The sequence below is a fragment of the Penicillium waksmanii genome, assembly GCF_028829765.1.
Source record: "Penicillium waksmanii strain IBT 27052 chromosome Unknown utg000001l:1.0-4852451.0:1.0-4856178.0, whole genome shotgun sequence".
NCBI classification, from domain to species: Eukaryota; Fungi; Ascomycota; class Eurotiomycetes; order Eurotiales; family Aspergillaceae; genus Penicillium; species Penicillium waksmanii.
Window position 1 is genome coordinate 2211832 of NW_026643248.1, and position 26531 is coordinate 2238362.

The 26531-nt window shown below is 50.9% G+C and overlaps 13 protein-coding genes across 13 annotated transcripts; 5 read left to right on the forward strand and 8 right to left on the reverse strand.

Moving 5' to 3' along the window:
- Positions 1–297: 297 nt before the first annotated feature.
- Positions 298–1995, reverse strand: N7481_000798 (putative MYND domain protein; the record flags this gene model as incomplete). Its single annotated transcript, XM_057260017.1, has 1 exon — positions 298–1995. One exon carries the CDS (start codon positions 1993–1995, stop codon positions 298–300), a length of 1698 nt encoding a protein of 565 aa, XP_057127849.1.
- A 691-nt stretch (positions 1996–2686) lies between these two features.
- N7481_000799 (WD repeat-containing protein) lies at positions 2687–6188 on the reverse strand (the record flags this gene model as incomplete). The annotated part of the gene is made up of 5 exons (XM_057260018.1): positions 2687–2695; positions 2752–2880; positions 2934–3190; positions 3250–5978; positions 6031–6188. 5 exons carry the CDS (start codon positions 6186–6188, stop codon positions 2687–2689), a joined length of 3282 nt encoding a protein of 1093 aa, XP_057127850.1.
- Positions 6189–6741: 553 nt separating this feature from the next.
- N7481_000800 (uncharacterized protein) lies at positions 6742–8304 on the reverse strand (the record flags this gene model as incomplete). Its single annotated transcript, XM_057260019.1, has 1 exon — positions 6742–8304. One exon carries the CDS (start codon positions 8302–8304, stop codon positions 6742–6744), a length of 1563 nt encoding a protein of 520 aa, XP_057127851.1.
- Positions 8305–9139: 835 nt separating this feature from the next.
- N7481_000801 (ankyrin repeat domain-containing protein) lies at positions 9140–9706 on the reverse strand (the record flags this gene model as incomplete). The annotated part of the gene is made up of 1 exon (XM_057260020.1): positions 9140–9706. One exon carries the CDS (start codon positions 9704–9706, stop codon positions 9140–9142), a length of 567 nt encoding a protein of 188 aa, XP_057127852.1.
- Positions 9707–9885: 179 nt separating this feature from the next.
- On the forward strand, positions 9886–10173 carry N7481_000802 (alpha/beta fold hydrolase; the record flags this gene model as incomplete). The annotated part of the gene is made up of 2 exons (XM_057260021.1): positions 9886–9897; positions 10006–10173. 2 exons carry the CDS (start codon positions 9886–9888, stop codon positions 10171–10173), a joined length of 180 nt encoding a protein of 59 aa, XP_057127853.1.
- A 101-nt stretch (positions 10174–10274) lies between these two features.
- Positions 10275–10481, forward strand: N7481_000803 (uncharacterized protein; the record flags this gene model as incomplete). Its single annotated transcript, XM_057260022.1, is given in 2 exon segments — positions 10275–10417; positions 10433–10481. 2 exon segments carry the CDS (start codon positions 10275–10277, stop codon positions 10479–10481), a joined length of 192 nt encoding a protein of 63 aa, XP_057127854.1.
- Positions 10482–10487: 6 nt separating this feature from the next.
- N7481_000804 (uncharacterized protein) lies at positions 10488–10744 on the forward strand (the record flags this gene model as incomplete). The annotated part of the gene is made up of 2 exons (XM_057260023.1): positions 10488–10599; positions 10623–10744. The coding sequence occupies 2 exons, from the start codon at positions 10488–10490 to the stop codon at positions 10742–10744; spliced, it is 234 nt and encodes a 77-aa protein (XP_057127855.1).
- Positions 10745–11400: 656 nt separating this feature from the next.
- Positions 11401–12201, reverse strand: N7481_000805 (6-phosphogluconolactonase; the record flags this gene model as incomplete). Its single annotated transcript, XM_057260024.1, has 1 exon — positions 11401–12201. The coding sequence occupies one exon, from the start codon at positions 12199–12201 to the stop codon at positions 11401–11403; it is 801 nt and encodes a 266-aa protein (XP_057127856.1).
- Positions 12202–16741: 4540 nt separating this feature from the next.
- On the forward strand, positions 16742–18103 carry N7481_000806 (RNA-binding protein; the record flags this gene model as incomplete). Its single annotated transcript, XM_057260025.1, has 4 exons — positions 16742–16822; positions 16878–17034; positions 17097–17292; positions 17347–18103. 4 exons carry the CDS (start codon positions 16742–16744, stop codon positions 18101–18103), a joined length of 1191 nt encoding a protein of 396 aa, XP_057127857.1.
- A 543-nt stretch (positions 18104–18646) lies between these two features.
- Positions 18647–20076, reverse strand: N7481_000807 (uncharacterized protein; the record flags this gene model as incomplete). Its single annotated transcript, XM_057260026.1, is given in 4 exon segments — positions 18647–18770; positions 18836–19473; positions 19484–19558; positions 19633–20076. The coding sequence occupies 4 exon segments, from the start codon at positions 20074–20076 to the stop codon at positions 18647–18649; spliced, it is 1281 nt and encodes a 426-aa protein (XP_057127858.1).
- A 659-nt stretch (positions 20077–20735) lies between these two features.
- N7481_000808 (uncharacterized protein) lies at positions 20736–21514 on the reverse strand (the record flags this gene model as incomplete). Its single annotated transcript, XM_057260027.1, has 2 exons — positions 20736–21160; positions 21232–21514. The coding sequence occupies 2 exons, from the start codon at positions 21512–21514 to the stop codon at positions 20736–20738; spliced, it is 708 nt and encodes a 235-aa protein (XP_057127859.1).
- Positions 21515–22286: 772 nt separating this feature from the next.
- N7481_000809 (AFI1/MesA family protein) lies at positions 22287–24760 on the forward strand (the record flags this gene model as incomplete). The annotated part of the gene is made up of 3 exons (XM_057260028.1): positions 22287–22897; positions 22953–23013; positions 23084–24760. 3 exons carry the CDS (start codon positions 22287–22289, stop codon positions 24758–24760), a joined length of 2349 nt encoding a protein of 782 aa, XP_057127860.1.
- Positions 24761–25422: 662 nt separating this feature from the next.
- N7481_000810 (peptidyl-prolyl cis-trans isomerase f ppif) lies at positions 25423–26292 on the reverse strand (the record flags this gene model as incomplete). The annotated part of the gene is made up of 4 exons (XM_057260029.1): positions 25423–25597; positions 25668–25774; positions 25864–26033; positions 26244–26292. 4 exons carry the CDS (start codon positions 26290–26292, stop codon positions 25423–25425), a joined length of 501 nt encoding a protein of 166 aa, XP_057127861.1.
- Positions 26293–26531: the final 239 nt, after the last annotated feature.

Below are 26531 nucleotides of genomic sequence, written 5' to 3' on the forward strand. Positions count from 1 at the left end.
GTGCGTTTCGTGCATAGCGTTTGTGCTGTTGTACTAGTTGGTATAAAGTTGCCGGATAGGAAAGACTTGTTTTGGGAACTGGAGGCACGGTCATGCGAATGGGCAGGAAACTCTTTTAACGGTTGTACTTTATTTCTTTGCTTTTGAACTCTTTTGCCTTCGCGGCGGAATTCCAGATACCAATGCATACTATGCCACATTCCACAAAATCAAGATCCTTGGGTATCTCATACATCAACATCACATCGCATCCACCGTAACTCTATAGTCTAATATAATTGCAGCAGCATCATCCTTTTAATCCTCGAAAGACTCCCAAATACATCTGTCACAGCGGCAAATACCACCCAGAGCACCAGAAGCCCACTCTCTCCTCTCATGGACCGGTAGACCAATATCACAGTAGTGATTCAAAATCTCCTGGTCCTTCGCAATACCCCCCTTCGCAGGGGGCTTAGCCGCGATCTTACCCTCATCATCAGTCCTCACCCACACAGCCGTTTCCTCATCGTGTCTCGCGCGGAAAGTAATTTCTCCACCCCACTCCCACCGCACGTTCGGATCACACGAATGGTTCGCCAAACACCAAAGCGGGTGCACAGCGCAAAGTTCCGGCCCACCATCCCAGGTCGAAAGGCGGCCTGAAGCAGTGCCGCGGAACTTGGCATACAACGTGTTCAGCACCCAGGTGTCGTAGCGTGGCAACGAGGCATAGGGATCGATCTCCATTTCCTCGAGGAAGCGCATGGGCTGGAGGATGTTCAGTTGGAAGGAGAATGGGAGGGAGACGGAGTCATCGCTTTGCGAGGGCGAAGCAAGTGCTGTCTTGATGTCGAAGTCGTGGAAATCTCCCCATATATACTTCACTTCTGGCAGTTCTAGGGCGTCGACATCCTGCGTGGCAGACATGGCGAGAGCTCGACCGAGTAGCAGAAGGTACAGGCAATCCGCCTTATCCTTAGGATCGGGAATATCCTTCCCAATAGACTCAAGACCATCTTCCAACCCGCAAATCGCACCGTGATAGACACGCTGTGCGAGGTCATGGCAGGTCTGACTGCAGAACACGGTATCTGCACAACCACCCTCACATCCGACAGGTGGCTCTGCAGCCGAGAGATCCGGCAAGGGAGCATTACATGCGTCGCAAAGATCATCATGGAGACGATTTGTCGCAGTGAGAAGCGAGTTCTCGCGAAGAATAATTTCATCAGCGGCGATATCTTCCTTAGCAAAGAGACCAAGTTGAACAGAGACTTCTTCCTCATCATGACCATCATGCAAAGCCGGTAGAGCCACGGCTCGAACTTCGCATTTCGGCGCAATATCAGCGAGTCTCTCGTTGAGGAATTTCAATTCCTCCGGCGCACGACGATCAGGTTCATGTTCGTTCCAGGGATAAAGGACGCGGCGAGCATAGCCTTGCGCGGGGAGAATGGCAGAGTCAATCGAGGTTAGTTCGATGTCTTGCTCTGATTTCGTGCGAGCCTGGTACACCTTCTTGACTTGCTCCATTTGCTCGTTCAGTACAGTCGTGGCTGAAGAAGAACCATCCAACAGACCGATTCCGCGCACGCCGAATTCATACGCATCGCGATAACAGCCACAGCGGACCAGACCACGCACTAGAATGGCATATACTTCGCCAATTGAGGCATCGTATTCCTCCTGCGTTATTGGGATTGTGTTGTCGTCATCGTCATCCTCGTCCTCGTCCTCGTCCTCGTCCTTGTCTCCCTCGCCTTCAGTATTCGGCGCAGTCGTCACCTCAGCAGCAGGTGTATCAACCTTCTTGCGAGCAAAGAATTCACACCCGTCTGGGTCAACGACAGATTCGAGCAGTGACAGCGCGCGGTACGCATCGGCGGCCGCTAAATCGGGGAAGCCGAGCTGTTCATAGAGACGGGCGCGGTCGAGGTAGAGGTGTGGATTGTGCGGATCGGCGTAGAGGTGTTCTGTTTTCTCGGCGCGAGCCTGCAGCAATTCCGCGGCCATTTTGGTAGGGTTTTGAGAAAGGAATGGCTAGTGTTTGACTTCGAAAGATGTTAATTGTGACTTTGGCGCATTTTTTTCAATGTGGGGCATTTGGTTGGTGGGGGGTGGCGGGGAAGGTCTGCGAGTATACTCCAAGTTGGAGATTGCATGCTATATTTAGTAGGTTTATAGGGAATTGGAGGGAACCTTGAACAATTTGAGGTATTGGAAATTACATATAAGAACTCTGATAACTGGAGTAGTAATTAATTTAATTATAGTAGCGCCATGTCAATCTCATGCAAGTTGTCCCTAAAAATGCCATTCTCATGCTAATTTAGCGCCCGAATTCCCCGTCGCCACCAACCTGCAGCATCAATCTGGAAGAGGCAAGCAAATTGAAAAAAAAGAGAAGACTGAAAAAAGTTGTCGTAAAATAGAACAGCCGGAGGAGGGCATTATCACGTTCGTGTTCATGGTAGTGTTTTGGAGAACTCTGAAATATCGTTTCAGTGGGATGATGAATCGATGCCAGGGATTTCTTCGACGAGTCATGCGGAGGTCAACCAGCTTGTCCCAAGTCGGAATCACCAAGGGGCAAGCGGGAGATGAGTTCGAACTATCGATCCAAATTTCGTTGACTTCGTTGACCGCGTTGCCGGGGTTGTAGAAGTCGGAAGATTTGATGCCGTGCCGTCGTCATAGCTGAATATCACATCACCTATCACGAAAAATGTTAGCTGCGTTTTTCAGACAAGCTTCGCTAGAAAGACAAACCATGCAATTGTCATCAAGCACAACACTAGGGCGATCATCGTCTTCACCGGCGATGGCAGGGATTCCATCCCCAAAACTGACGCCTGGTCGACCTCGCAGTGTGGCAGCTAGGCGGGTAAGCATGTTCCTCTGTTAAAGACGTATTAGCGTTGGTCAAGTCGGGTTTAAGGAGACATATGTACAGTAATGTACGCCTCATCCATTCCTCCGCGGCGGTCGAGATCGTTTTGGTTCATGATGCGGTAGCTATCCTCGATGCGCTTGCGACTCTGCAGCCCACCGATGTTGCTTGCATTTGTGCGTAGAACATTGGATGGGTTATCGGGATCGAGAATATTGAATCCGCGCCGAGCCTGATCTTGGGCGTATCGATCAGGGGAGAAGACTTTGATCGTACTGTCGATGCCTGATACAGCCAAAGTGGGTTCGTATGGGTGACCTGAATGAGAAAATGAGAAAGGAAAATAAAACTGGTATAAAGGGGGTGCTCGTTATTACCTTGCACGACGTTGACAACCTCACTGTCGCCCTCTAGGATATTGACCAATTTCGTAGTCTTCCGATCCCAGATAAAGACGTGGCCAGCATCACTGCCACTCACCACGTATTCATCATCTAAGCCAAAGAAATTCACATCTTTTACCGTCTTGATGTTACAATGGCCTCGGTAAACCCGGGATTGTGCTGAGCATGGCACATCAAGTTCGACCTCTCCCCGCTGAGACATGCGGCCATTATATCCCAAGAAAGGCTGCTCGGTATCGCTATCTCCATCCTCCTGTTCATCATCTGATGAGTCGATAGTGCCTAAATCCCAGTGACCATCTTCATCCTCATCTTCATCCTCACCGTCGCTTTCACTGTCACTCGGGGCCTCCGCTGCACTCTGATCATCTCGATTTCCAGGGGCACTGCGAATCGCCAAATTATCAGAGGATCCAGCCTCGTTGGGGGTAATGCTGTCGTTTTCTGTAGCATTTGCAGCACTTTCACGAGAGGCGCGCTGCGTCCTCACAAGATTAACCGACCTAATGCGCTCTTCTTCCACATTGGGATCAATATCTTCTTGGGATCTTTCCACTATCTGGTCCTCGTCACTATCGGATTCATCATCTGCCACTGCAGTGTAGAGTCCACCAAAAGCGCGGTTGACAAAAGCATAATCGACACCGTTTCCGGCTTCCATTAGAACACCTCTGCCGACCCTCAAAATCCAGAACCGAGTGGCCGATGCTCGGTCAAGAGATCGAACATGTGAGGAAGAATTAGAGACGCGACGCTTATCGACTCGGGCAGCCATGTTTTCCAAGTTTTCGAGAGGCAATTTCACAGCATTGCCAAATGCCGTGACCGCTGCTCGTTGACTTTGAAATAGGATTCGGGAGGCAGCGACTTCAAAGCGAGATGCATCCACGTTGATGATCGGCGTGTCACTTGCTAAGCTTTGTAGGTATGGGAGCAGAACTTCATCAATCGCCTCGTCGCCAGCGTCAGCTGGTATTGGAAATCGCCCATGTACTCGCATGGGATATGAATCCCGCTTGAATCCAGCCAGCAACCCTAGTCTGCCACCTTGTAACCAGAGCAAGATTGCTTTCAAAAAGTCATACCCAAATTGAGCTTCTCGCTCAATAGAATCGTCTTCGTTTGGCGCGGGCGAAATTTTCATAAAATCTCGCCAGCCAGCGTTCTCGGAGTTGTCGATCACTTCCAATGTATGGGCAAGGGTACCAGCCGCTTGGACAAATCTCCACGATGCTTGGCGGTTACGACGAAGGGTTTGCTGGAATACAACAGTGTCCTGCGAGGGGTTCATCGGGTAGCGCCATTTACTGATGACATCGTTCATCTTGGGTAAATATTGAGACGCCAGAGCTAAGGCTGTGTCGAAGGAGTCGATAGGAGGAATATCTGTCTGATTCGATTCCATAGCCTCTCGCGTCGCTGTTTCCAAGGAGAATAAGGATTTTCGGAGCTTGACCAAGCCTTTTGCAATTTCCATGCTAAATTTCTGGGCCTCGCTCAATACCGAGTTTCTTGCACGTTCCAGTATACCTTCCGGAGATTCGTCGCTATCCGACAGATTTGAGAACGAGATGTCAGAAGTTTCACCATTTTCATAATGAACTCTGAAAGCATTTGGCTCGGCAGAGCGACGTCGGGAATGATGCCGGTCTCCACTTCCATGGGAGGACATTGAAGTTGGCTTTGGGCGCTTTCGCTTTCGGTTGCGTGAGCTGTCACTGCGACGGCCTTTGGAGTTTTTGATCTCCGGTTTCCCCTCGGGTGACTGATCACGAGCATCGGGGCTTCGGACGAGATCAAAGCTATAGATGTGGTCTCCCGACCAGCTGACTATCATCTCATTCGGGTTCGCATCGCTGATCTTGCAGGCAGTAATGTGACCTTCGTCAATGTGTTTCAGACGACGCTTGCCACGAGGTGCGAACCGTCGCACACACCTAGTTGCCTTTCCCATCATTTCATCTGCGTTGCTCCCAGCACTTGGAGTCGACACAGAGGGACTGCCTCTTTCAGCAGAGATGTCTCTACCAAGCATACGGCGATCATGCAAAAAGCTATGCATGTGGGCACCACCTAACGCGATGTAATGTGGTTGGCTTGGGGAGCAGGAGATTGTGTTGAGGTCCAGGTTATATCGCTTGTATGAAATGAGCGGCGGAGGAACGTTCGAGTCGTCATGCTCCTGTCCGGGCCGGTATGCCCTGAAGCCCTGGCCACCCCGAGGTGGAGGATAAGCGGATGATGGCTGTCGCAAATCCCATTGACGGACCTCACCATCCTCGGAGCAAGTCAGAAAGAGATGGGGCGACGACTCTGTGACGATACGTTTCACGCGATCAGAATGGCTCCGGTAAGCTCTAGCATTGGTGTTTCCTTCGCTGAGATACCGGGCCCCTTCAAAGAAATTGTTGAAGCGCTGACTGCGGGCGGATGCCGCAAAGGCCGATGTGGCACCGGCATTCTCGCTTTTGCTGGCATATTCAATGTCGAAAACGCGTACTTGCGAGTCGCCCGCGCAAGTTATTAAGGTTCGGTCATTGGAGTGCGGCATGAACTTGACGGAGAAGATATTGGCCTTATGGCCAGTGAGAACTGTGGTGTCTAGGGCGAATGGTGCACTCGAGGAGTCCGGTTGGTAGGAATAGATGTTGAGGTGTTGATCATCGGAACCCGAGGCCAAAAGACGTCCGGATCGGGACCAACTGCGGCTGGTTAGCACTGGTGGGCAACGCATTGACGAGGATAATTAAATACCTTAAGGCATTCACGCATCCTGTATGTCCGCCCAACTCATTCACGATATCGAGATTTTCGACCCATTCCTTACCACCGTAGATACCCCGAAGCCCGGCATATGAGGACAAATCCCCGCATTCTCGGCGCCAGAGGCGATCGTAAAGTGAGTCTTTCATGATGGTGATATGTCGGCAGAGTCACCAGGAAGTCGAGTTTCACTAGGGGCAATTCAAGATCATGGTGAAAGGGAGGGCAAGGTAGCCTGAAATGAGAGCAAGCTGAGTTTCTTTCGCCGTCTCTTTTTTATGATCTTCCACGCGCGGAGATGTTACTGAGAATGACGTCAGCAAGATAACGGGTTGAAATGTAGAAGGAACACTATGACAGGGAAGCTCACAGGTTGACGGGGGATGATGGACAAAGGAACAGCAGAGAAGTTGAAGTTGAAGAGAAGCAAGGAAAAGTAAGAGGGGAACCTCGTCACGTCCAGAACCGGTTGATGGCGTCGACCGCAATCCAGACCTGCCCAAGCCAGCGGAAAGCGGTGTACCTCGGCAGCTACCGGGATACGACTATATGGGAATATCAGGAGTTCAGGCACCATATCTTACATCTGATCGTGTTAATCTACTACAATTCATGGAAAATCCCCAAATGTGCTAGAATATTTTGTAATTATTTCAATAAAACCGTTGAGTCTTTTTATTCTTCTTCTCAGTCTTCATGTCATCATGACCTCCAAAGCCCTGCCCGTGGTTGCAACGTTCCTCGATGAACATTGGCCAGCCCAGTGGCTAGTTGACTGACCTGCTCTCGCTCTACGCGGACAATTTCGCTCTCAGTGGTTCGCATGGCGTGTATCTCTTGAATCATAAGCTGGGTAGATTCATACAGGCCCTGTGTCACCCGCACCAGGGCCGATTGCTCTAGACCCTCGACCCCGGTAAAAGCTTGGACATCAAGACTTCCAAGCTGCCGCATGCAAAGATCCAGTTTCGCCTTCAGGGTATGCAACTCTTCCTTCCAAGTCAGATCCAATGGGTTGATGAAGACAACGCGATCGGCGATGCCCGACGACTCCCTGTGGGATCGAATATTCTCTGCATCATAAAACCAGGCCTCAAAGGTTTCGACCGCTCGGGTATATCGGCCATGCCCTCCTTGGGCAGCGAGGTCGGATACCTCTTGTATTATTTGCGACAGGATCTGAATCTGTTCGGAGAAGTCACTGGAGCCATGGTGACCCTGGCAGTTCTGGGCCCAGTATCCGAGAGCTTGCATATTGATATGAGTTTGTCGCTGTTTTTCATCGTCTAATGTAGACCGGTATTGATCTGCCACAGCATCGTACTTCTTGCGCAACTGTGTTTCCGATTCTACCTTCCAATCCGCTTGTCGCTGAAGGGAGTTGGAATGTAAAAGGCTAAGCTGAAGAAGCTCGGTTTGTAAGGCTGCAATATCCGGCCACGACGCTGGAATAAGCAAACCATCTGCCGCTGAGGTCGAATGAGTGCCAGGAGTAGGTGTCGGAGGCTTGACTGCCGGCTTTTTGGGAGAGTAATGTTGCTGGTAGGTTGAAAATTGTGTCTTAGCTTTCTGTGTCGTGGCGGCAGTTGCAGAGTCGGTCTGAGTCTTCTTCACGGTCCCCGGCACCATCTGGCTCCGATGTCGCGTATGGCCTCTGGTTTCAACTTGTGGCCCCGCTCCTGGTCTCGTGTTATTTGGGGGTTGTCTCAGAGAAGCTGAGCGTACAGGCCGTGGCGGTGGAGGCATGGTCGTCTTTTTAGGGGAAGCGGGTCTCGGTGCAGGTTGCGCAGGTGTTCGAGTTGTAGGCTGTTTGCGCGGCGATGGCGGCGCTATCGAGAGCGGAGATTTTGTAGAGTTAGGTACATTGCCCCTGCTTGAGGTCGAGATCGGAGTGACTCTGGATGTGCCGGGCCGCATTAGGCTCTGGCGACGGGTGGGCACCGGAGCGGTGGCAGTCGTCGCTGACGCTTTTTTCGTGTCGCTTACAGTTTGCTGTCTCTTTGGTGAGATTTCGCGCACAGGTTTATTCTCAGGTGGCTGGAATGACGGTTGCCCAGCGCTCTGGGTTTCATGGCTTTCATGGCTTTCATCTCGACCGGTATTGCTGCGCTGTGGGAGGAGTGTTCGGCCGCGTGAGGATGCGATTCCTTCAATGGGCGAATGGGTGGGTTGTGGTCTGTCATTGGAAACTGGCAGTCTGGCAGGAACCTTGCTGGTACCAGTGGTCTTTGCTGCAGGTCGTGCGATACCAGAGGTTTGCTGCATTGCACTGAGGTTTCAGCGATTGGAATGCTGGGGGATGGTTATGCGGGGGAGAGCTAACCGGCTTGCGTAGCTCACGCGGTTCGCGCAGAGACATCGACCGTGTTGGGATCGGCATATTTGGGCCTAATAGGTAATATCTGACTCGACTCCTGGGGGTTCCCCCACGGTGATCTACCCAGGGGAATGACCAGAAGGCCGCCAAGTTGGATGTTTGGGTTCACAACTGCGGTGATCCGCGCCGGAGGTCTCCACCGCGTGATGGGCCAATCAGCGGGCTGTTCTAATGTCCATCATCAGCGCTATGGTCAATCACTTAAGTTAGAACTTAGCACTACTACATATGTCTACTAGCTATACTAAGGTTCTCTTGAGACATGAATCTATGCCCAGTGGTATCATCCTACAGTGCCATGACATTTAGTCTTGAATTAAAGGGAGCAGTAACCAGCCAGTATTAACATTTGCTCCATGCTGCTGCGAAGTTCTCACACACACCATCACGGTAGATAAGGATACTTACTTGTAGGCAATGTTTTGTTGACCTTTTTCCAGCGCTGGATATGTCCGATCATCATATCCATTAGGTTCTCAAGATTCTACTTCTTGGAAGTCTGGATGCGGACTTTCTCCTGCCCATTGGCCAAGTTATGTTTCATCTCCCACATGAACATGCTCCCCCTCAAGATTCGGACCGGGTATTGCTTGTGCGAAGGAAATTGAGTCTAAATTCCAGTGTCTGAAGTTGAATGTGATCCACAAGTTCGGAGCGCCTGAACTAGCAACAACGGCAGCGACCGTCAGAAAGCCAGAGCATTGCGTATTCTCATACATACTCCTAGTCTAGCTTTCGGCCTTTCCATTCACGAATCACTCTCGATACTGCCTCATGTCTGTTTAGAAGAGCATAGGCGTCAGAAGTCATTTTCACCGAGTTTGAGATAGTAGGATCAGCCCCAGATTCAAGGAGCCATCGCGTTTCCTCGATCTGGCCGGTACAAGCCGCGAGGTGCAGTGCAGTTCCACCGTATTTAAGGGGAAGGGTCCATCCAAAATGATTGATGTCTATCCCAAGATGAAGGAGGTGCTCCATCATTGGGATGCGATTCTCCAGTTGCCGCTTCAAAGCACGGCGTAAGGCGAGACCCTTCTCGAGGTTGGCACCATGCTCGACTAGAATATCGACAATATCCGTGCCACAGTTTATAACTGTTTGTGCTAATGCTCCGCTAGAGTCGGAACTTGGGGGATCGTTTTTATCCACGAAGCCCTTCTCACGGAGGGAGGATTGTGGAGGACCTAGATTGGGATCCGCTCCCAAGGAAAGATACCAACGAAGTAGAGTTGGATCATTTTTAGCCACAACTGCCCTATATAGAAGAACTATCAATATAGCACACGGCATATTACTTAAGATCCTGAAGATTGAAATGCTGAACTCACATCAAAGGCACGCGAGCCTGTGGCATTGGGTTGTTCACGTCTAGTCCATACCTTAGTAAAGCTTCCCAAGCGCCCTGCGATCTCGCTGCATCAACTGTCCACGTCTAGATGATTGCCCCTTCTTCTATAAGAAATTCCATCATGAGAGCACACGTTCGAAAATAGTACACTCATCCCATCCTGGACCTGACTTTGACTTAACCCCCTCACCCTGGTTCAATTTCTACAATCAGCACCAGAAGCTCTCAGTGGCATTCACAGACGTTTCGACAGGCAAAGGAAGCCGATAGACACAAGACCGCCGTCCTAATTCACGGTGGAAACTTTTGCGGGTTTACTTGCTCTGATACAGCGCGCCAACAATCCGCCGCTGGTTACCGGGTAATCCTGCCTGACGACGTTGGCTTCTGCAGATCGAGCAAGCCCTAGGGCTATTCTCACAATGTGCATTAATATGCGCTGAATATAAGCAGTCTTCTCACTGCACTAGGTATCAACCAGGCCACTGTCATCGGTGATTCAACCTTGGAATGGGTGGCATGATCGATGCTCGCTGTGGTCTCATGTATCCCGAGTCCGTCAATCAGCTCTTCCTTGCCGAGCCACTGGGCCTAGAGGACTGGGTTCAAGTTGTGCAGAACTTCACAACCCTTAAGAAGTACGAATTATACTAGTATGAGGCGGCCAGCTACTTTCACAACTTGAATGCGACCTGGAAACCCGACTATGATACTTGACTCCACATGCTAACCAATATATGTTCCGGCGATCAGGGCTCAGAATACACGTACATGACGGCTGTTCAGTCCCCGATGCTTTGCTTAGCCAGCCTGTTATCTACCAACTGCCGAATCTGTAGACGGGCACCTATCTGATAGTAGGTGAGAATCATATCATGGCGCTTGGCAATGCATGGTCGTCTGCGTCTGTTGCTGCAGAGCTGGGTCGCTGTCCTGCGCTCGGCCCTGCTGCTGCCTTAAAGTTACTGCCTGAACCTTGAGTCCATATTTTTTCGTAAATTTATGTAAAATTCGGCCCCGTAACTCAATTGGTAGAGTGTCAGATTCCAGTCCTGAAAGTTAAGCGTTCGAGTCGCTTCGGGGTCAGAGTTATTTTTTTGGCAGCGGGTAAGGGAAACACTATCTTACTGGATATTCTAGTGTAATGCTGTTCTCCTGGTTCGACTCATTGGGATTATGTTCCTGATATCACCTGGGCATACTAATAAAATATTATTTAGTGTGATTTGGAAAAGCTTCAAGGCGGAAGTCATCAATATACTAGAATACTGAAAACCGGAGATCTTTAATAGCACCCCAATCAAATCGTTTCAAAGTACGTGAGGTATTTGGTCCAAACTCTATATTTTGAATATCCATTTCTATCTGCGTAGACACGTCGACTCGGACAATTTCAAATGTCCCGGCCGTTCTTTTGTCGAATGGCCAGGGGAAGAACAAGGAAAAAATCCCACTGTCAATTGGCAGTCAAGAATCGACTTTTCCCCCGTATGCCTACGGAGACCCTAAGCATCTTGGGAAACTATCGAAGATCGATCCTCCCCGTGCCCGTCCCTGTGACCAATTTATAACTGTCGGATTGATAAATCGCACGCTTGTTTTGTTTTTTGAAGCCGGGCCAAGATCTGTTGTAACTCTAGAGGCTACCACGACGAGGGAAAGCAACGCCGTCAATGGCGGGGTGGTCTGTGAACCAGCTCACCTTATCACCACCACCTTGGTTCACCAGAGCAGAAGGAAGGCTGCGGCCCTCCTCCGAGTCGAAAATAGCCTTCATAATATCCTTCTTTCCAGCGCCGGTGGCCACGAAGGCAATATCGTGGGCGGAGGTGACGACGGGCAGGGTGAGAGTAATACGCTTAGGAGGAGGCTTGGGTGAATTGCTCTCCGCGGCCACCCAAGCGTCCTTCTCGCGCAAGAGGTCATGGCCAGGGAACAGACTGCAGGTGTGGCCGTCGGGACCGCAACCCAGGAGGATGAGGTCGAAGATGGGCAGCTTGACGCTGTCCTTGGCGGCGAAGGACCGCATCAGGTCCTTCTGATAGAGATCGGCCAGTTCCTGAGGGTCATCGTCGTTGACATGGTCGGCATCGATGGGGTGGACAGTCGGAGCTCCGAGCTCCGCTGGGATTTTGGTCAGCAGCTCAGCCTTGAGGAGCTTGTAGTTGCTGTCTTCGTGGTCAAGCGGGACGGCCCGTTCATCGGCGAAGAAGATATCCCACTTGGCGAACTGTGGGGTATCCTCGGTAGTACCATTGCTGGGCTCAAGCAGAGAGCGCGCCAGCACGGTGGGGAGAGAGCCGCCGGAGACGGCGACGCGGAAGGTATCGTGGCGGGCGATGGCGGCATTTTGGGCTCGAAGGATGTAGGGCCTTAATTGCTTAGCGAGAGCATCAGTGCTGGGGAAACTGTAAAGCTGGGGCTGTGCGGTGGCCATGTTTGCGAGGATGAATGTGATGCCGATGGAGGGGTAACGGAGTGAAGTGCAGATTGAATTGAAGCGAATTAAGGTGGAGGTGGAAGTGGAGGCGGAGGGGGAGAAGAGGAGGGGGATGACGTCGTCTGCAGCAAGAGCATCTTCATCTTATCTTGGACCTTCCATCACACCAACCACGAGGCACTACTAATACTGAGTACGGATACAGCAGCCACATCCGCCATTCGGAATCAGGATTCTGTTTGGAACAATCTCCTCAAAACAAGCCATCCAATTCAAGTGCCGAATGTATCCAGCTCCCCTCGCGGTCGGATATGATCGGCCCACCCGCCAATGTTTCGCCACACTTTATCCCTCGACGCCAACGATAATAACATTTGCTCCTTCGGGCCGCATGCAGATCGCGTTTCGAAATGACAACATTTTGCAGAAGGTCTAGATGAGGCCTATACAGGGTAGGCAGGGTAGGCAGGTAGGTAGGGCCGGCAAGACCGGCAATGGTTCTTACGTCTAGCACAGCCTTTCCAGGCCACCCGAGTACGAGAGTATGGGAGAAATGCAGAAACCTTCAGAAAGAAAGACCAAGGCAACACGCATTTTACATATCACAGACGAGGCGACCTTTAACAAGATTCAAGATCAAAAACAAAAGCAAAACCCAATGGATTCGCCACCATGGGTCAGACTGGATGGGGAGGGGGGTAAATACATGTCGTGACGCCAATGACCCCTCGTGCTTGTGACATTCTTATCCCCAAAAACAGGAAACTCGTAAGGTTTGAAGAGACAAGAATCTAAAAATACGGGGGGTTTTCAGCTGTACGCGAGTCAAAACCGAACGCGAAACCAAAATCAAAACCGATTAACCTACTGGGGCACAAGGGATGCGCTATCGCCGCGCTAGCACCCGTGGGTAATCACGGGGGCCTATTGATGGAAACATTCTTCACTGCCTCCTGCTGCTCCTCCACCCTCGCTTTTTTAAAAACATTAACTTCTCCTCGAGAATTTCTCTCCTCTTCTCTTCTCTCTCCCTCCCTATTCAACTTCACTCTACTCCCTCCGAGCTCATCCAACGAACCCCTAAACTCCACCACAGACCTCGGGATGAGCTCGCCCGCGGTTCAAATCGTGCCGCAGCCCCGTGGCGTGCCCCATCCGCCCGGGGCGTCTCCACCCCTCAGCTTCGACATCGTCCGCTGTTCGCGCTGTCAACAGTCCCTTAGTCTCGCCAGCCAGTCGAGCTCTGGTGCCGTGCAATTTGGCATGAACTCCTATTATTGTAGTCGCTGCGCCTCCAAGGTTGGATTCGTGCCATGAACAAACGATTCCATTGATCGGAAGGCAACAGCTTTCCATACTTTGACAAACCGACCATCACCACTACTACGGGCTGGGCCTGTATTACGTCTATCACTATAAACAGATTCCCTTCTGTTCTCATCCGATACCTGTCTCTGGATTTGGCACCCCCCGGGGCCCCTTCGACCCCTTTCGTTTCGTGAAAATCGACACCCACCCCCTTCTACCAACAACGATATCGATCGTTGTTCCTGTGTGGGCTCCTTGGTTTATTTCCTTAAACACATTTGCCAGCTATCTCATCATAACGTCGCCATCATTCTTCGCATACTGAAATCCTTATCGGTGGTATGGTACTCCAAGACACGCGATAAACGAACGTGTTGGAAGGCCACGATGGCCGTGTAAACAGACACGCCGTCAGCGAGGGAAGAGTGTTACTCTCAAATTGCTAAATTTAACGACTATTATATCTGGCAATACGGAATTGCCTCATATATTACGCCTATCCTGCGGGGAGAAATCACAATGGAGCGTATTCTTCCCGCTATATGAGCCAGACCCTAATCGCTGCCGAGCGTGTCTATTGGTTATCCTTGGCGCATTATACATAGCGTATTTGATTGATCTTGCGCGTCAGCCCTGCACCCCTACAATTTTTTGGAAATCCTCCAGGGCTTCTAAACTTTGTTTCGTCTGTACTATTCAATATGTCACAATATACTCCGTACTAGAACTTCAATAGCGTGGGCATTCGGAAGTCCTACTTACTATTAGGTGGATGCCGTAGCAACCAACAGGCACTAGTAAGCATGTACAGTATTTGAAATGTCCCCTGACAATTGGTTCTACTATAAATGGCATCGATGGGAATCGGAGTTAAACCAACCTTGGAATGGTATCGGTTTCAATTATCTGCTTGAGCATAATCATTTGAAAACGGTTGTTTCTCTTCCCTCGAATAGACAAGAACCCACATTATCATTTAACGAGGATTCTTCGTGGACTATAAAAGTATTCGCCAGCGGAATACTTTTCCGCTGGGAAAGTGTGGTACGTAATCTATAGTTGTAGTAGTATCCTCGTACTGTGACTGTACGTACCATCGCAGTTCGCAGAATGATCGCGTGGTCCGGCTCGGGGCACCCAGTCTTGTCCTACACCGGGTACGAGTATTCTTGATTCGGTTCAAAAAGTAGAATAATAGCCTTTGGGAAGTCGCACATGCCCTTGCCGTGATCTCTTTTATGGCGCAAACCTAACAGGCCCGGCACTTTCAGCAGGATCTACGGATAAACCGGGGTTGACACGCCAATAGTCGATCAATCGAGCAAAGAATATACCCCACGGTGGAACCCGCAGAGCTATTCCTCGGAGTCAAATTATCTGTCAAGTTTTGATGGGGCTAATCTGTGCAACTTTGTGTCCGAGATCGCCCAGAGAACAGCTCATGGCACCGGATGGATTTCTGCAGTGCGCCCGGGCCCTTGAAGCGTCCGCCACCTAAGACGCTGCTCTTTATCACCATTACATGTATGAGCTGCATCCGTGTGGATCAAAGTGTCCCAGCAACGCAACGATTTCCACACAGTTCTGTTGGCGAGTGGAGACCGTTCGAGTGTTCTCACTAGCCAAAACTGCACTCGCAGCCAGCCACGATCCTGTCTAGCTTGCCGCTGCAGGTACATACATTACTCCCAATTAGCCCACATTGAAAATCAATAATCACCAGATCGTCCCAAAAGCAAAGACCAATCGATGGCCAGAGTTTTTCGTGCGTTTGTCTGATTGCTCATGTTCATGTTGCAGGGTCTCCCAGAGACCCCGTCGATCGCCGATCTCCCTAACTCCTGAGGGCTTTCTTCTGGCTGGGACTGAGTCAATCTTGCCGCTGGCATCCACTTCGACTTAGTCTACTCCTCCGCGAGTCCTGCAGAGTCCAGGGATCATGCAGCCCATAATGCCAATGTGATGGATATAGGGTCATGGGCCGCCTCGCGGGCTCGCGAAGATCCACTCGCCCCCTCTTCAGCAACTCTTGAGGAGCATGTCCGATCCGGATCTGGCGGTGTAACACGAAGCATGCTTAGGCGCTGCATCTAGCACTCCAAGATCTTGTGGATATTCGTCTTTCATACCACACCCCCACCTGCCCCCGCCGTCCGCTAAGATTAATGAGACGGGTACACCCGGGCTTCGAGTCGATCAAGTCGACGTCAACTTGAGATTGGTGTCTTTTTCTTTTCTTTCTTGATATTCTGGCATGTAAGTGCAAAGTGTACATGTACACGGGGGAAAAAGCAATCATATCAGAGATGACACCACTGGAACCTTTTTTGGTGGGAATCATCGCCCAGTTGGGTGGTACGAAGTAGTAATTTATTGCATTTGGCAGTGGACGGGAGGAGCTGAGCTCAGGCTTCGTCGCGATGAAAATGACATATCTCAGCACTGCGTATTGGAGCAGTCGAGCGATCCCTGACTTAACTGGCTGGCTGGCAGTCCTTTGGCGCTTCTCCATTCGTCAGCCACTGCAGCTTTCTGGGTCTCGCCTCAGTCTACTGCATTCAAGCCATTATTAGGAGATTCCTAATAATTACAACTAGTCTCGACCTGCTTAAGATTTGTCCACAATGAGAGCAGCTTTTGTGGAACGTCCCTCGAAAACCTCTCTTCGCCTGCTTGATTTGCCATTCCTTCCCATTCTTCCCATTCCTTTAATAGACTGAACGCTCGGCTCGTGGAGGGCTTGGATTCTGTTTCTGCAAAATACATGTGTCGATCAGGCCAGTTTGTTAACTTCTAGTGACTTGAAAAAGCCTAAGTAAGTTAGACTCTCTTGTTACTTCGCCCTCCCCCTTGAAGTGCCTTTTCCCCCACGATGGGTGATATGCGATGACAGCTTTCCCTTGCTTGTTTCCATGCCGAGTCCCCAGAATCAATTTCGAACCCGCCAATAGATATTTTCCCACAACTAACACGGTCGTCAACTAGGCATCCCGCACACAAAGGAATTGTATCCAATTGTGATCTCGACCAAACCCAACCCTAGTCGGACAAGGGCGAACCCCGGCTGTTTTCCAACTTATCTTTGCGACGATACTGGGCGCGACCTCGCGGAAATTGCGAACAACAAAGACTCATACATTTGAAAAGGATTAGCCAGAATTGCACATACAGCCGTGAAAAGAGCTACAAAACTCTTATCTTCTGCCAAGCGATAAAATCGCCCACAACTATGCCATTCCTAGGCCGTGAAAAGGGTCGAACCCCGAAGTCTCGCAGATCGGACGATGAATTCGTTGTATTCCTTCAGGGAGTGAGTCATATTCACGTTTTCTAAATAGAATAATAATGACTAAACCAAATATCAGATTCCGGCCCACTGCCGCTGGCAAGAACTAAAGGATCTAGTGCGCCAGACTGCCTTGCATATCCGACAAGCTGTTGTATATGATGATAGCCACGGGTTTCCCACCGGATTGGGGCAAATAATCATCAAAAATGAAGATGAAGCTTGGCGTACTTATCGTGTGTGCTCCAGCTTCCTCAGCTCGGCTTTCTTCCAGTCATATAGCTAACGAGGTGTTCAGATCGTCTATCAACCAACGGATGGGAAGGCCAGAGCTTGGTTGTAACGTTGGCCCGTACCAGCGCTCCCACAAAGCCCATCGCCGGGCCTACACGAAGCCCTACAGCTATGGTTCACACTGGCTACGTGTCTGGACAGTCAACTCCGCCTCGATCTCAGGATAGCACTACCATGCCCCCATCACCCATCTCGCCCGAGTAAGTATCCACATACCCTACATGGTCTCTTTAATAGCCCTAATGTCTTCCTAGATCCGTCCAACCCACAAGCCCAACCTTCAATTACCCGGACTACGGCTCAATGATGGGATCAGTTCCAATCGGCCAACAACACTTCATGCCCATGATGCCGGATCCAATGCAGTGCTTCCCCCCCTCCCCAATGATGCATTGCTCCATGTACGACGCCCCCGGCTGGGGCTTGATGCCCATGTACCCCATGTCGCCGATCCAGCCTCTTCCCGAGGCAAGAGGAGATGGCTACCACCACTACCATCCCCGCAAGCCTTGGACCAACGAGCCCAATTCCAGAATACCAACGACTCCACCGCCAGAGCGGGCCGTTTTGATCCAGAACCTTAACATCGCATCAACGACAGCAGATCTCAAGAGCCTCTTACGCGGCTCCGGCACTGTCGAACAATGCAATGTGACAATCACAGCGGATACTCGTGACAACCAAGCGCGCACACATGGCTCGGCGATTATGCAAAATTCCGAAGATGCGAAACGAGCCGTGTCAATGCTAAATAACCTCACTTTCATGGGCTCCAGAATCCGCGTCATGTTGGACAAGGGACCTGGCAAATTCCGCAGTGGTAGTTGGGACGGTGCAATGGCTGCGGAAGAGGAAGCAGAGGCCTTGAATGATAAGAATTCTGGGTGTAGCGAGTGTGGACAGGATATCTCTACTAAGAAGTCACATGGTCCTAGTCAACCGCTCGTTGTTGATGGGTCGGGTCACCAGAGTCGGTCATTAGAATTGCTGTCTACATCTGCTCCGACCTAGATCCTTTGAAGAAAACTGTGATTTATTATTGATGCATTTGATGCGTGACGTTGTTGATATTAATGTACTATGCCATATTATTCATCATATATTATTCTAAAGTTTTTACCAAAGACGGTGAGGGTAGTATTGAATTCTACCTAGGCATCATGGATTTCATACTGTAAGATCAACGCTTGGTCAACAACCCAACCGCAGAATTCCTATAGAAACTTGGAACTAGTACTATACTAGTACTAGTAGTAGTACTACTGTGCAACGTCAACTTGAAGCTACGAATGTAAATGTTCTACAAGTAATCCACTGGCTGGCTCTCGAACATGATAAAAAGTAGAATGCAACCGTGAATCATCAATTCATTTCAGGCTATATCATAACACCTGAGAAGTCGTCCGATGTTATGCATCTTGTCCATCCCGCAACCAAAATTCATAAACAAAGTGATGCCCAGAACGCCATACTATGGAAAAAAAAAGTCAGAACATTAAGTACACATTTTGAAAAGCAATAGATAATATGCCCTTCCTCTTGGCCTCGCGCCGCTCATTTTGCGTGGTTAATCATCTCTTCATAGAGATCGGCCGGGATTTTTGGGATAAATGAGACTGCCATCGCTATGATGCCCTTAGCCTCAAGCGGAGGGAAGGATCGAAGGACTCTTCCGGGGCTAAAAAGAGAAATAAAGAAAAAGGCGTCAGATATGTGGAGAGAGTACGGAGTCTGTCAACTTACCTGTCACTTTGAAAGATAGTATCCCGTATTCGGACTAACTGAGCAACGATACAGAGAATATTGAGGTGCGGACCGTACGCAAATAGAAAGTCCCACAGGTGCAGAACTTCCGGCAACGGCGGCGTACAAGCAGAAAGCGTAAGAACAGACGCGAAAGCGTACAGTTCCGCCGTTAAAGATTTCGAAGCGAGATACGCGGCAAGTTTAGGCTCGACGATCTCAAGACATCGATCGACTAGCCGCAGGCCTTTGTGAACGCCGTCCAGTGCGCCGCGGATATACCCAGGGCATTCTTGCGTAACGAAGTAGTGGAACAAGGCGAATGCTTCGACTTCGCTCCGAGCAGCGTATAAAAACGGTGCGCAGAGAACATTCATTCCTTGGACATAAATCGCAGAGTCAGAGGAGCCGGGTTCCTCGGCAATGCTTGGGGGCGTGTTTACTAAAAGTTCCATCTCTCGCCGTCGGGAGGAAGTAGGTCGGGACCGAGATTTCGGTTTCGAATCATGTAGCTTCCATGCCACCGCGTTGAGTAGTCGGATAAGACTTGCCTCCGTCACACGGCGCTTAAAAAGGGGGGTCTGTGGCGAGTGTTCGGAAGGTGTCGTTGCGGATCTTCGTGTAGGCAGGAGAGCCGCCTCGGTGGACGAGAGTCAGGTAGTCGTCCGTGGGAACGGGTGGGATATTCAGGAGAACCAGCCACAGGTAAATCCGGTAAGGGGACTATCGGGTAAAAGAACGAAGGGTTAGCCAATGGAGGCCGCAATGCGCTCACGTCGAGAGTAGAATGCCCTTACCATGCCGTCGCCATCTGCATCGACCTTGGTCGAAAGAACCAGATACTTTAACTCTTGCAGCCCTTCCCGCGTCTTTCCATATTGCGGTCCATCGCGAAGGAGGTTCTCCAGAAGTGATCGCTTGACTCCTATCCCTGAGCCGGTCTTTCTAGCAGGGCGTCTGTGATGTGGAATAGGTGCTGCCAGTGCAGCTTCACGGGCGGCCGCATCGCTGTTGGAGCGAGCCCTTCGATGGGTGAGGGTGCGCGTTGGACCACCTGGCGAGTCTGTCGAGTTGGAATCGTGAGTACGAGCTGGCGATGGGCGAGATTGGGTCTGGGCAATAAGGGCGTTGGAGGTGGTGAGGACTTGATGCGATTGGATCTTTCGGAGTGTTCGCATCGTCCGCGGTGATGCGGGAGTCTCGGGGCCAGCAAGACCCCAAGAAGGGTGAGGTTTGGCCATGTCTTATGACAGCATTGGGGAGGCGGTAGTACGTGGGCTTCAGGTTCAGGTCCAAATTCCGTTGCTAAGTCCAAGTTCAAGTGTTTGGAAGTGGTGGCTGGAAGCTCCGAGCTGATTTTCTGCCGTTGGAGAATTGCGGAGCAACGCGCTGCATTGGATCGAGGTGATGCAGCCTTAGCGCCGAGATCAGCTGCAATTCGATCGCCGATGTTTCAGGTGGATTGTTTGGGTCTCTTCTGGGTCTCGAAATAGCATGTATTCCGAGCCATACCAGTGATACTCGATAGTCTTGGTGGGACCGACAACATTATTTACTCTAGTAAACATACCAACGTAGTACGAGCTGCCGAGGGAGGATACTACTAGTAGTACTGGCACATTGGCATTCTACAAACTTGAACTCTCGAACGCTAATTGTATACTATGCGAGATCTCCAAATAGTACCCTACTAATAATCGTGGAATATCAAGATTTCCGCGGTGTGAAATTTATATGCGTAGCGCGCGCTCAGCCCAGTATACATTGATCATAATTGGACCCTCCCAGCTGAAGTAAAGGGCCCAGAGAATACCTGAAGGTAAAGTAGAGCAGAGCAAGAAAAGCCTCCCAATAAGCACCCTCCCAACGCCATCCATCGCAAAGACCAAGCCTTTCCAATCTAGTTCGGAGCCACGCTCGCCTCACGCCGCCCGTTATTAGCATTCTCGCCTCCCACGACGCTGCGAACAAAGTCGTGGTACTGGAAAACCTCGCCTCTCTTTCCCATTCCCCCGGACATCGCACCCCGTCCCCCGAATGCTCGTCGTCCAGTAAATCCACTAAACACCTCATCAATTTGCTGCTCTGTCAACGGTACACCTCCATCCTCTGGGGCGGTATGCAGAAGCGCATCCCGTAGCTCTGCCACATCGACTTGACCGTTGTCATCATCGTCAAAAGCAGCGAGCGCATTGAGGAGTTCTTGAGATGATGACATGGGAGCCATTAGCTGTGATAATGTGTTCAAAAAGGTTGGGAAATTCATGGTCTGCGGTGACCCGGGCGGGAAGAAGCGCGAAAGAGTAGACGGCGATGAATCTTGACCTGATCGAGATGGTCAGCATGAGTAGGAAAAACCCGGTCATTCCCAGATTTTGTTGTTTTTCATCACTCACCTATATTCATTAATACATCCGCGACATCATCCTTGTTGACCAGACCATCATTATCCCGATCGAGAACCTGGAAAGCCTCTCGAATTTCTCTCATCTGATTGGGCGGTAGCTTCGCAGAGACATCGGTCTGTACAGTGTTTGTACCACTCCATCCCCTTGAACGGTTTCCAAGAATGGGCGATGAGTGACCGGGGTCCTGTGCGCCTTTGGTGGGGAAGGAGGAAGCTCGCGCGTGAACTTGGGTTGAGGAATCGGGTCGTTCCTGGGGAGACCGGCTCCCCATCTTCAACGGTATAGGATTGGTTCAATTTGCTTGGTGATTGCATCGGTGTATATCCTCTGCTTGGAGAGCTTCCTGCCGTACCTGGGCGACCGGAGGGCGGGGAGTTTGGCGTTGATGGTCGCCGGAAGGGCGATGCCCGTGGCTGGCCAAAGGACAGCGGCGATGGCTTGAAAGTGGGATTGCTTGACTAGAGCATGGCAAGAGGAAAACTTAGCCACAGGTAAATTCAAAGGTAAGTAGCAGTAGACAGGAGCCTCAGTACTCACCATGGCTGAACGTGGAGGTTCAATATGATAGCAGCACTGCTGATCGAGTGATGACGGATGTAAACAATGACCCAGCAACAGTCACGTGCACTGGAGAGTTTTGGAGCTATCAATTTCCAGCTGTTCAAGGTTGGACTGGTCAAGTTTTTGCCCTTGTCATGGTTGACCTAAATGACATGAAACTATTTACCTTTTCTCCATTAACTATGTAGTCAGGGAATTCTAGTGCATGAATGTACACAACTATGTACACATTTATCCCATAGAGTCCTAGGGTATCCCATCTCCGAGCTTTCTGTTATCGCCCTATCGCTCCCCGCTGTGGAGATCGCCCTTTTTCTGAAGTGACCTTGACCCCTGAACCACCAGATCTGCGGCTCGGCATTGATCCTCGATCTGACCCTGGAGAAAGAACTTGACTTCACTGCGCATAGGCATGTCCCTCGACTTTATTTCCTAGGAGCATCAGTCTCAACCCCTCTCAACTTCCTCAACCTCCCCCGACAATGGCGAGCACACTGCCATACCGACCCTCCAACGACTCCCTGTCTACTAACCCCAAGACCAATGGACTCCCTCGTCTTTCGCCGGCGCCTTCGTTCCTCGGGCGCTCACCCAGCGCCTCACATTCCCACCGATCGTTCCAGCGTTCCTCCACCGACAATGCGGCGCCCTTCAGGCAGCGCCGATGCAAGTCACAATACCCTCTAGACTCGTCGGAGCGCCATGTGGAGTACATTCTGGTGGCATCTTTCCATATCGACCGGGGTCCGATCATGGAGCATCAATACCCCGCTGCTATTAGTGGTGACGAGAGCATGTTGGCGGAGCTGATGCTTCCAGATCAGACCCACGTCCGAAGTCAGGATTGGACGATATTCTTCTTGCACAAGGACACAAGCGGCGATGATGACGACGATGAAGAGGGTGGAAAGAAAAAAAAGAAGCGAAAGTCAAAATACCGTACGAATGAGGAGGGCGCGGATATTCAGCACGAAAATCCAGACGATGTCGACGACAGCAGTGAAGACGATGACGATGACGAGGGCGGAGAAGGTCCGCCCTTGATGTATGTGCTGAACTTGGTAAATACCAAGCAAGATAATACTGTCCGACGGTATGGAATATATCCTTCAATCTCCATCTCGTCCTATAATCTAACCAAAACATAGTGGTGCGGTTGTCAAGGCCATGGCGATTTGCACCAGGCATTCGTTTCTTCACATCTATAAAGTAGGTTTACCTCTACCAGAAAGAATGCCACCACGACTAAGCTAACGACACCAGCCTCTTCTCCTCCTAGCACTCGAAGACTACTTCAAGTCCCCCCTACCCCGAAACGCTTGCTTCGCTCTACGATGCCGTCAACAACATGGATCTTTCGCTCATGCCCAAAATGTCGATCCTCGAGCGCTCTATCTTACAGTCAAGCAACACAAAGGAGATGTTTATTGAGAAATTCGAGCAAATGATTCGTCAACGGGAAGAAGAAGAGACAGATGCTAGCGAGTGCCCACCATCACCGAAGAAAATGGCCCGCCACATTCTACCGCGGGACACGCACGAGTTCGAGTCGAAGGTGGTCTATCACGATATACCGATCCCCGTCAAAATCCCAACCGTGATCTGGCCCGAGACCGTTGGCGATTTCTCTCTCGTCAAACTGATTCAGACCTTCGCCGGACCGCATGCTACCTCTCCACAACCTTTCCCGAGCCACCCTCATCTAACCACCAGCGGCCCATTTACACATCCCATCATTGTTCTCGTCAATGCTATTCTCACTCAAAAACGTGTTATCTTCCTGGGCCACAACAGGCCCTCGGGCGAAGTGGCCGAGGCGGTCCTCGCAGCCTGCGCACTTGCATCTGGTGGAATCCTTCGTGGATTTACTAGACACGCATTCCCCTATACTGATTTATCCAAAATCGACGACCTCCTCAAAGTACCCGGCTTCATTGCCGGTGTAACAAACCCCACTTTTGCCAATCATCCAGAGTGGTGGGATGTCATGTGCGACCTTCCGACAGGCCGTATGAAGATCTCGAGTCATGTCGAGTCTGCACCAGTGACAGAGGGACTATTATTCTTCCAGCAGCAGAACGCACTCTTGCCGAACCACAATTCAAATGCCAACTCGGACCCTACTGGAGATAACCTGTTTATCGAGGACATCCTCCGCAGTATCAGCAATCGACATGGCGAGAATGCGATCCGTGCGAAGTGGCGAGCCTATATCACGAAATTTACTCGGGTAGCTGCAGCCTTTGAAGAAGCTGTCTACGGTGCCTCGAACCTATACATCATTGGCCCCGGAGAGGAACTATCTCCCGACAGTCCTACCGGCCAACAAACAGATCCAGCAGACCCATCATCCCTCCGAGGCCATGGATATGTCTGGTCTGACGAAACGGCCAAGCAGCGCGAACTCTCAGCCTCGGTATCGAGAATTGAAGGCTGGCGCAACACCCGATCCTACTACTCCTACATCCAAGACATTGCAAGCATGTACTCCGCCGTCCGACCTATCCAACGGCCAGATCTTTTCCACCACCATGACCGCCTGCGATCTCTCAAGCTATCCCACGCCGACTCAGCCGCCATTTACCTCGCACTATCTCATGTAGTCAGGGACTACGCCGGCATCTGTCAGCTGCTGGTAGTTGCGCCGGAGAACCAAGCGGGGCTATTCTACCTCAGCATGGGCCTTTTCCACCCGGACCAAGTCGTCCGCGAAGCAACGGTAGAAATCCTCGACCGCATCGCAATTCACCCAGCCGGACGCCATTTCTGGACCCATCTAAGCCGGTTCACCAAATTGGCATATTTCCGAGTCAAACGGGACCGAGACGTGGCCCAAAGCCCCACCTCGGGCGTTGGCTCGCCCACTTTGACCAATCCCGGTGCCAGTTTCGGCGGCGAGCCGCAAAGTCTAGTCGGCGTTGCGCTCGGAGATGGTTCTTCCTCACGGAAGAGCTGAGCTGAACTGAGTGGAGTTGAATAGCGTGGATCTTTTTTTGCTTTTTTTCTTTGCGACCAAAGCGTCTGACTTGCCAATTGCTTTGATTCCTCTTGCGTGCGCGCATATTTCTGCTTTCTCTTTCTTTGTTCAAATTCGATTCGACGCGACGAATGACAAGAGCCTATGTTTCTGCTGGTCATGATCTTCCAACATTTGTGATTGCATCTTTGCCTGTCTATACTTTGCTATGTACGCCATTGCATATTGTGCCTTGTGCCTTGTGCCCTTTTATTTTTTAACCTTTGCTATGAACATACTGGATCGTGTTTCTACAAGTGTGGCATTTTAACGAATTCAAATCAAAATGTCTTTCTGCCAGGCCGGACTTTTCGGCGGCGAGGTCTACTAGTACCATTTCCCCAGTGTAAGAATAGCAATAGTACTAGTACCAATTCGCAATGCCAATGGCAAACGCTAGTATATCTACACATTACAGACAGCATTCTACACAGTATTATGATAGAGTAATTCTTAGAGTAGCAGCCTTCCACAGGAAGCCGCAAAAAGAAAATTGAGATTGAGATATTTAAGTCAGAAGCACGGATCGAAAACCCCCCCGCCAGCAGATTAACGCGGCGAGGAAATCGACGGCAAGATCACATTTTCGAGACTGGAAACATTTAGGCGGAGCCAGAGTCGACGATCTGGACAGTGCCGTTGACGGCACCGGAGCCAGAGCCGAGCTTCTCGATGGCCTGAACGTGCTCGTAGCCGGAGGTGACCTCGCCGAAGACGACGTGCTTGCCATCCAACCAGCTGGTCTTCACAGTGGTGATGAAGAACTGGGAGCCGTTGCTGTTGAAGAAGAGGTTAGTCAGTATATGGCCAAGCTCAAGGGTGGTTGTTAGAATTGATGGAGACGTACGTGTTGGGGCCAGCGTTGGCCATGGAGAGCAGACCGGGCTTGGTGTGGGTCTTCTGGAAGTTCTCATCGGCGAACTTCTCGCCATAGATGGAGCGGCCACCGGTACCCTGTTAGAGAGAAGCTGGTCAGCCATTGCGTTGTTCTTCACAGAGCGGGAAGGAGATGAAGGTGGGGGTGGGTTGGAGAGGCCACTTACGTTGCCGCGGGTGAAGTCACCACCCTGGAGCATGAACTGGGGGATGACACGGTGGAACTTCGAGCCCTTGTAACCCTCACCGACGGGCTTCTTGCAGAGCTCAGCGAAGTTCTTGGCGGTCTTGGGAACAACGTCGTCGTAGAGCTTGAAGTCCACACGGCCCTGGGTGGCTGGGTAGAAGGAAAACAGCGGTTAGCCGAATTGAGTCATGGGATTCTTGAGTGGCATTATCGATGGATTGAAAGGATAGGGGCAGGGGGTTTGAGGCTCATTGGAGATAAATCCCATAAGACGCGCATGCAGACTCGGAGGGAGAGAGGGGATGGAGGGGTAAAAATAGAGGGGGGAGGGGGGGAAGGTAAAGGTAGAGAAAGACTCACTGGCACCGGGCTTGCCGTACTCAATAACGAAGAAAGCGGTAGAAGACATGATGGACGATGTGAAGTGATGATACTTTTGGATAAGAAGGAGAGGAGGAAGAGGAAGAAGGAGAGGAAAATCCGAGCCAGGTGGGGTGGAGGGGGGGAAGGCGGAAGGCGGGGAGGGGAGTCCTTTGCACCTGCGAGCTTTGGAGGGGCAGACAGAGAGACACCAGAGACCACAGACAGAGAGAGGGTAGTGCTTGCCCCACTCCAGTTCTCGCGCCTTCCGCCACCCACTCTGCCATT